General features: G+C 34.9%; 1 protein-coding gene across 2 annotated transcripts; it reads left to right on the forward strand.

Moving 5' to 3' along the window:
• Positions 1-1,068: 1,068 nt before the first annotated feature.
• LOC108740881 (protein EFR3 homolog cmp44E) lies at positions 1,069-5,064 on the forward strand. Of its 2 annotated transcripts, XM_025974397.1 has the most exons (15): positions 1,069-1,087; positions 1,215-1,328; positions 1,514-1,718; positions 1,771-1,921; positions 2,017-2,268; positions 2,360-2,511; positions 2,571-2,649; positions 2,718-2,853; positions 2,913-3,172; positions 3,226-3,398; positions 3,460-3,684; positions 3,753-3,999; positions 4,056-4,262; positions 4,605-4,763; positions 4,817-5,064. In XM_025974397.1, exons 1-15 carry the CDS (start codon positions 1,084-1,086, stop codon positions 4,958-4,960), a joined length of 2,508 nt encoding a protein of 835 aa, XP_025830182.1. In that variant the 5' UTR covers positions 1,069-1,083; the 3' UTR covers positions 4,961-5,064. The 2 variants fall into 2 exon arrangements, with proteins under 2 accessions (XP_025830182.1, XP_025830183.1); XM_025974398.1 differs by lacking the exons at positions 1,069-1,087; positions 1,215-1,328 and adding an exon at positions 1,336-1,419.
• The last annotated feature ends 4,155 nt before the right edge of the window (positions 5,065-9,219 follow it).

Consider the following 9,219-nt stretch of genomic DNA (forward strand, 5'->3'; position numbering starts at 1 on the left):
CTTTTTACAAATACCCAAAATTAGAAAAGTATGGAAGGGCTGTTTTGGTATTTATTTTTTCAAAATGGTGGTCCGCAAAATTTAAATGCAAAAACAAATCTGTTGTAATAAAACCAAGAAGTTATACTTTATCGGTTTTCGAAAAAGCAATAAAACGTTATTTATAAAATAGTTACACACTTTTCATCAGGTTTAGCAGCTTATTTTTTATTTATTTTCTTAGCGTATTGACCTGATTTTTTGCGCTTGACGAAGTTGACATAGACATGCGCTAAAACGTAAGGGTTGCAAAATAGGGCACGAAATAAAAGTAGTAATCGGCGCTATGTTGTACAACATGATTAGTGAATTCACTTTTTATTTATTTAAATTTATTTTATACCTGGTTGATTAATTAAATAGGTAGAAGGTAATACCAATAGTCTTCGTATGCTACCCATCCAGGTACCTAACGAAATTTATTATGTACCTCATCTACCTGTAACTAGTTAACTAATAACAATAACCTTACAAGTGCCGCTAATTAAATTAAAAATAAATAGTAATGTCGCTAGTAAAATGTTGCTTCGATTTACCCGAAAAAAGCGATGTTTTGGATAGTATTGCACAAAAATGCACAAACTATGGTTGTAAGTGTTATATATTCATAATAATAATTAATTTATCCATGTATGTAGATGTGTATAACTGTTAATTAATTAATAATTCCCCTCCTAAGTATCTATTTGCTATATATCTACAGTACGTTTTGATAATAAGAGTGATAATTAATTAATTGCTTATTGCGACTGCAATATTCAGCTCATTATTTATATTGCTCGTGGTAGTTATGTTAAAGAAAACAAAATTCAAAATCTATTTTCCTATTTTCCTACTATCCGTAATCGTTTGTTATCAGCACTTAAAAACACAACACTAATATTGCACAATTTGTAAAGAAACACCTTGCATACGCTCACTTATTTTTAGTATTGTTTTTATTTATTTAGATGGGATCACTTAATTTATTTTTATAAAAAAGAATAATTGACCAAACTTTTTCAAATGTTTCGATTAAATTTATTGTGACATTTGCGGTGTAATATGAGTAAGTCACATCTCACAAACTATTTCGAAGTTTATTTAAATATTTTTTAGTGATAAATTTATTATTATATGGAAAATTAAAAAAAAAACTACTTATGTTATTAAGTTTTTTAATTTGTTTTAAAAAGAAGCTGCAAGTGCCCCCTCTTATAGAATGCCTGAACCAGCGTTTACTTTACGAACTACAGTATCGTATATAGAGAAAAAAAGAAAACGGCGTGTCGCTAAAGAAATAGTTACAGGTTAGAAAGCTAGGATAATCATTAAAAACATAACCTATATCTCTGCGATAGCCCAAAAGGCCTAAAATTATAAAAATAATAATGTTTCATGGTATATATTTCACTTGAATTATTTTATTGCACATCTATAATTATTTATCGTTACTTCTCCAATGTTCACTTTTATCATATGTGTTGTTTCATAGGTTGTTGCGGTTGTTGTAATGCATTAAGGCCTCGATATAAGCGATTAGTCGACAACATATTTCCAGTTAATCCTCAAGATGGTTTGGTCAAATCTAATATGGAAAAGCTTACTTTTTACTCCCTTAGTTCCCCTGAAAAGTTGGATAGAATTGGAGAATATTTTTATCAAAAAGCATCAAGAGATATTTACAGAAGAAGACATGGGTACGTAGGCCTGAAAATTCTTGAAATCTAGTAGATATTGACTTCTTTGAAGGTTTGTTATCATTGCAATGGAAGCAATGGATCAGCTTTTAGTTGCTTGTCATGCTCAAACGCTGAATTTGTTTGTTGAGAGCTATTTAAAAATGGTGCAGAAACTTTTGGAGTCTACTGAACCAAAATTGCAAATTCTAGCAACACAATCAGTAAGTACTTAATAAAATACATTCTATGAATAGATAATATGCTCCTTATATGTCTGTACATTATGTGTTCTTCAAAAGCTGTTTTTGTGTTTTAGTTTGTCAAATTTGCTAATATTGAAGAAGACACACCATCATATCATCGACGTTATGATTTCTTTGTGAGTAAATTTTCAGCTATGTGTCACAGTAACGAAGACAGACCATATATGAGAAACCAGATAAGATTAGCAGGAATACAAGGCTTGGAGGCAGTTGTGAGAAAGACAGTTTCTGATGATTTAGTAGAAAACATATGGGAACCAGTACATATGGACAAGATTGTTCCCAGTTTATTATTTAACATGCAAGTTAGTAGTTAATGTATTTTTTTTTTCTTGTAGCAATACATATTGTATTATATTGTATATTCAGATTAACTTGATGATTTCTTAATAACAGGAGTCTGGATTCCACATGAAAGAAGTTGGAAGTGTGGAAGCAGCTCCTGAAGATGAACTGGACCCCCCTACCCTTGCAGAGTCTTGTTTGAGAGAACTTGTTGGAAAAGCTTCATTTGGACATATAAAAGCTGTTTTAAAGCCTGTTCTAAGGTATTAAATACTACTATATACCTATTAAGAGTAAACAGTAATGAACATTTTTATTTAAGACATTTTGATCTGCATGAATTGTGGTGTCCAAACCAGTTTGCAGTTCATACCTTTAGAATAATTATTTTTTCTATTCAAGTAAGTTATTTTACATAGGCTTGCTGCTATGATAATACATTAAATGATATAAAACTTCTGTTTGGCAGGCCCAGTATTCCTACACAGTGGTAGAGTCATTAATGGCACATCTAGATGAAAATTCTAAATCTTCACCTGAAATTAGAACTAGCATTGCAGACGTACTTTCAAAAATAATTGCCATTGCAGCTGGTGAAAGTGTTGGTAAGAAACTGAAAAAGATCCGAGATGGTAAGGTTTTATAATTGTGACTTTGAATATAGGTCCCAGTGTGTTAGAAATAATTAACTCTCTCCTCTGCCATTTACGGGACTCTGTTAAGAATGGAATAAACCAAGCGGAAGAGAAACAGTATCAAGACGCTCTAATTAACGCCCTTGGTGAATTTGCAAACCATCTACCTGATTATCAAAAAATCGAGATAATGATGTTTATCATGAGTAAAATTCCGTTCCCACCTAAAGTCAACCAGACACCTGCAGACAATTTGCTTCAAAGCATTTTACTGAAGAGTTTGCTGAAGGTGAAGATATAATTCATATTTCTAACTGATGTTAATTACCACTTTAATTTCAGGTCGGAACAAAATATCAAACAATCCATTTCAATACAACATTCCCAGTTTCATTTCTGGAACCTTTATTGAGAATGTCGCTCGCTCCTGATCCTGAGATGCGACTTTTGGTCCAAAAAATTTTGCATACGTTAATCGACAGGCACAATAATCTTGAAAAGTTGTCAAAAGCAACGTAAATGAGAGATATGACACAAGAAAAGTAATTTTTGAATTAAAATGTTCTTTTATCGTAGGGTTTTAGTATCAGATTTGGATCTGGTGTTGGAAAAATCTTCCAGACCCGATTTAATATTTATTAATAAGCATGGTCCTGTGATCTACGATGCTCTGTACACAAGTTTGCAGATCGAAACTAACTCCGTGGAAAATATCGAGGCCATTTACACCACTGTATCTCTTTTGTGTGTGGAACTGGCAAGTGCAGAAGTCGTAATAGACATCATACAACTTTTATTAGGGTAAATTCCTTTCAGATCGGGTTTTCTAAATTTTTTAATAAATATGTATAACTACGTTACTATTTCAGTATTCAAAACTTGGCAATCACAAACACTTCTTTATCAGCCTCACAAGCTTACAATTTGCACGTGTTGGTTATTAGCGTTTTTGAGCTTATTTGTGTTGTATTTGACTTGCCCTCGTTGCAAAAATACGCCAATAAAATAATCGCAGCTAGACGTAAACAGGATCATTTTCTTCTACCTGAAATGTTGTCGCATTATCCTGATAACCACTATCCAAATCCCAAAGAACCATTCGTTTATCTCGAACAGGTACTTTACAGACATGAATAAATCTTTCATATTTGTATTGAAATAATCATTTTTAGACTGCGATTTGTGATATCCTGAGAGAAGACGGTCTAGACCCTTCTAGATTGTCTCAAACTTCGCCATATGGTGCTGGTGGACCTGGTGCAATTGCTGGCACGTCCCAGAGACATAGCTGGAGCGAAACCAACGCTCGGGGCAGTGTCGTAGATATAGGAACCACCCAGGACGTCGATAGCGAGTCCAGTTCTCCAGGCGTGCAAAAGGTAACAACACCCACGATCTCCAGACCTCTTTTCAATCCTCTTTACAAAAGACATTCCAGTTGGGATGGCATATTTTCCTTCCCCGATCCTCCCCAATACGCTGAGCAAAGCGATAGCATATCCAGTTTGACTCAAGTGAGTAAACTGACCGTTTCTCTGATTCCTATTCTTACTTGAAAGAACAATAAATGTTAAACTTTGTACTAACTTTAAAGAGTTACTTCAGTTTGTGAAATAGAAGCAATTACCTTATTATGCAAGTTTTCGCTAGAATCGTTGATATAGTTGCTAATTGTTGGGCTTTCTGACCTAAACTAATGGTTTCTATATTTAAATAAATAGAAATTGCCAGAAGAGAAACTCACATTTGAGCACATGAAGAGGGTCCTTACTGAACCTCCAGAAGCCAGAAAAGAAGCTGAAGCTGAAAAGAGAGAAGAACTTAATAACTTCTTTAGGACAGCTACTCTTGCAGAAATAATGCAGAGAACAAAGCCTAAGGTAATCGCTTGATAGCAAGCTTATTTTATACCACAAAACAAACCTTTTTTTAGCACGAAGATCTGCAAACGAAACTCCAAGAGATATTTAAATCGTTATCATCGTCTGAGGTTCACAGGAGCCCCACACACCAGAAAAAAGTCGAGCAAGAAATTCCGGTTTATGAACAGAACTTTCCAGAAATGTTTGCTTATTAAATGTATTTCAGATTTCTTTTCTTACTACGATAAATACGATAACAGTAAATGTGTTCAATTATTATATTACTCTTACGTGTATTTGATTATTATTATTTGTGAATAATATATANTTAAGGATGTGGGCTGTTCTAGTTTTAGGGAAATGCGAAGTTTAGCTCAGGATAGGAAAGAGTGGAGGTACGTGTCCAACCAGTCTTAGGACTGATGACCTTATGATGATGATAATTATTATAATTAGAGTCCACAAATTTTGGTACACATTGTACAATTGGACTTGAAATACGTCACCAATAACACAACTACAACGTATGGTAACAACTATTCCCTTTAGAGTAATATGAGAAGCTGATTTTGATCGTTAAGCCTATTATAATTTTGCCTATTTACGTTTTTGTTTTACATTATAGAGCTAATGATATAAGATTCTGTCCATATCCAGAACAACATCTCGTTATTTGTTTTTGTTCTTCTTTTTCGCATCGTTTTTTAAATTGCCCTGTTTCTTATTTATAGTCGATACCTATAGGATACCGTTTATTCGCATTTTAATTGGAACATTTATTAAATGGCATATTATTTTAATGAGAATTTTGATTTTTCAGCTGCAACCGTGTAAAAATGCCAAACAAATAATAATGACTGCAGTACAAAGTCGTTCGTTTTACTTATCAAAACCAATCAATTAGATTCTTTATCTTTATTGCATATTTATGATAAGTAGCAAATGAAATTGTTTCACACTAATGCCACATGAACGTAATTAACTGCATTTCTGTGATCAGATAAAGCATTACTTCCGGACAACGGGGGTAATTAGAAGAACCTCAAAGCTTGAGCCAAAAATTAAAATCAAAACAATAATTGTTCGAATTATCTTTCCATTTAGAATGTAGAATTATAGAAATCTTAGGAGAGATAAAGATTTAGTATGTGGAATGTTTTATGTACTTATGGCGAGTAATTGTTGGGGTTTTTCTGTTGGAATTCTGAAATATGTTACAATAAATTGTCGGGTTATACATATTTTACGAGTAAAACTAATTGAAAAATGGTGTGATTTATACGCGACAGACACGTGAGAATTTTAAACGCGATCCAAAAGGCTGCCCATTCATTTGTATCGGTTTAGACCAATGAAACTAATTAATTTTATCCGCAACGGCTCGACTGGACTGTCTCGGATGCATGCCGAGCTTTTAAAAATTAATCTACACGTGTTACGCGATCGGCAAAATAAGAAAACGAAATTCACCACAATCACATCGCCAACCGCGTACGTTATATTATGTATTGCATATATATATACACAGGGCCGTAGCTACCGCTTTACAACAATGATATCTATACAGACCCACGAGCAGGACAAGTCCCAAGATGCATAATTTCTAAACCCGAAGAGGCTAGGCTACGCTATCAATAAGAGAGCAGACGCAACCAGACTGAGTAGGATCCTTTCAAAAATTTTGGATACTGTAAAAGACCAAGATGACATTTATGCTTCCTCGAATGAGGCTATTGGAGATATTGGCTTGTTCCCAGGTTTCCTGGGAGTAAGCGGTGGCTCCTAAAGAAAGACTTCTACACACTAGAGAAGTCCATCAGTTGGTCAATGGAATCATCACACCGGAAAGGTCAGGAGTGCAATAAGATCCCTTAGTTCTTTTAAATCACCAAAGTCTGATGATACGTATCCGGTCCTGCTCCAAATAATGGACGTCATCCCTACGAATGGCGGGAGATATACATTATCACAGAAACAATCTGATAATAGGCATTAATTCTTCCTGTCATTTCTATGATGACGAAAGGGAATGTGCTGTCTACATCTTCTATGTCACTGCATAGGCACCGCTTTTTTGGCTTCCACTATCTAGGAGCAAAAGACATCACCGCTCATGGCTCTCAAAGGATCCTCTTCTTTTGAAAAGCTTCCTTGGATCTGGAGAGTTGAGGGTGGTTGCTACACGAAGACTACTCTGGAGAAGTCCATCAGTTGGTCAATGGAATCATCACACCCGGAAAGGTCAGGTTTGCAATAAGATCCCTTACTCCTTTTAAATCACCAAAATCTAATGATAAGTATCCGGTCCTGTTCCAAATAGTCATCCCTACGAACCGCGGGAGATATAGATAATTAAAAAAACAATCTGACAATTGGCATTAGTTCTTCCTGTCGTTTCTATGATGAGGAAATGGAATGAGCAGCGAAGTATTCTTAGATCTGGGGAGTTGAAGGTGACTGCTATAGGAAGACTTCCGTGGGCTTGAGAGAAGTCCATCAGTTGGCCAATGGGATTATCACACCCGAAGAGGTCAACTGTGCGATCACAAGATCCATTAGTCCTTTTACATCAACAAGGACTAATGATACTTATATCCGGTCCTGCTCCAAAGGACAAACGTCATCCCTATGAACCACGGGAAAGATGCGTTATAACAGAAACGAACTAACAGTGAACATCAGTTCTTCCTGTCGTTTCTGTGATGAGTAAATGGGAAGTGCTGTCTACATTCTCAGTCCCTACGTAGGCGCCATTTTTTTGGCTTCCCCTACCTACAAGCAAAATACGTCACCGCTCGTGATTCCCAAAAGATACTCTCCCTTTGGGAGGCTTCCAAAGAGGTAAAAACATAACGATAATAATAGAAATAAATTGCGACATTCAAGCATTTGGAATACATTACAGTTCTTCTAAACCTTAGTGTACCTTTCATTTGATACCACTCGCAAAATCGTCGTCTATAGGAACTCGACCTTTTTCCCGCAAGAAAAGAGTAGAATTTTGATAGGATGTATGGTTTTCTGGGGTAACTCACGATCGGTAGAAACTTCAAGAACATTGGAAAATAAAACTCTCCGACAACGTCAGATTCATTCTTTTTTCTTCGAGAGCTTTCCGATGATATATGGTTTGTTAGGATAACTCACAATCGGTAGAAGCTTCCATAAAATTGACCGATGGATTGTTCTAGAATGCCTTATGGAATTCTCCAAAACCTCCTCTTTCCATCTGCTTCAATCCTTTGCCTTTTTCAATCTTCTTTTTTCTTCAATCCTCTATCATCTTCAATCTCACACCTGGCACCAAAAGTCGCGAAGTATAGCTCCTTTAGCAATTATTTATTTTTTTAATTAATCTTCAAATCTTCAGTCGAGTAACTAAAATTGTTCCTCTTCCGAAAGAAGAAACTCAAGGGTGTTTCACTTCCACCAGCTACTAATGCTGATGAACGGGCAATCCCTATGGACTATGCCAGAGGGTAGAACAGAAGAACCTCTTCCGCTTCCTTTTAGGAATCGTGGGAATAGATGGGTAATGATTGAGGTGAGAAAGATGAGATGCAGACACAGGGGAATTGATTCAAGGAAACCACAGAAATATTTTGACCAGAGTCGAATCGGCATCCCCCCGAATGCTAAGTAATAGTCTAAACTTGCTTAGCCCTGGTCCAAATTTTTCTGTGGTTTCCTTAGGTTACTTAAGCAATTAGAAAGATTCCAACCAAAATTAGGAAAATTCTGGCCTTCTTTGTCATCCTGTTGTAAGCTAGACAACCCACTTAGGTCAACTGTGACATTCCTTCACGTATGATGGGTTGTCTACACATTAAAATAACTAGCAGCTAAATGCAAAGAGATTTTTATAAATTCAACATTTATAAGTACATTTAAAAGATAGACGTCCTAACAAACGAATGAATGATTAATTTCGTATACCAGTAAGAAAATAAAACAAAAACACATAGCTAATAGCTACGCTCACGTACGTGTGCGAAGAGTTGTAATATCCAACACTTATTTACTAGTTCACTAAAGTTGGATAAAGTTTTTTCCTCTTCGTACATTTTGCTGTAATCTCCTCCTCTTTCTTTCCCTTCTTGTAATTTATTCTCTTGTTCAGACGGTAAATATATTGTACTGTAAAAGCAGCGCTCGTATACCTTTGCCGCAAAATACAACATGTAAAAATTATTAGCTACTGCAATATCTGTGCATTGTTTATTAGCTTACTTTACCGCAAAACAAATTCTTGTCATGGTTAAAAAGCAAAATGGTTTAATATTTTAAGTTATTAATGGATTAATAAGTTTGTTAATGTTTTCTAAAACTAGGATGTTTTGCAGTTCTTTTTAATTTAATTATAATTAATAAATACATAGATGATCATAAACATCATTATATACTCCTAAATAGTTTTTGTTTATGAGGCAGTGTTTATTATATTATACTTTATTATACCATATTATATTTATTT

Source organism: Agrilus planipennis, unplaced genomic scaffold (assembly GCF_000699045.2).
Source record: "Agrilus planipennis isolate EAB-ADULT unplaced genomic scaffold, Apla_2.0 scaffold40, whole genome shotgun sequence".
Lineage (NCBI taxonomy): Eukaryota > Metazoa > Arthropoda > Insecta > Coleoptera > Buprestidae > Agrilus > Agrilus planipennis.

What these genes read in the sequence shown, in the direction of transcription:
- LOC108740881 (XM_025974397.1), top strand. An exon ending in GTTTTAAAGCCTGTTCTAAG is followed by an intron (nt 2,512 to 2,570) that starts GTATTAAATACT and finishes TTTTTATTTAAG; the next exon opens with ACATTTTGATCTGCATGAAT. An exon ending in TAATTATTTTTTCTATTCAA is followed by an intron (nt 2,650 to 2,717) that starts GTAAGTTATTTT and finishes TCTGTTTGGCAG; the next exon opens with GCCCAGTATTCCTACACAGT.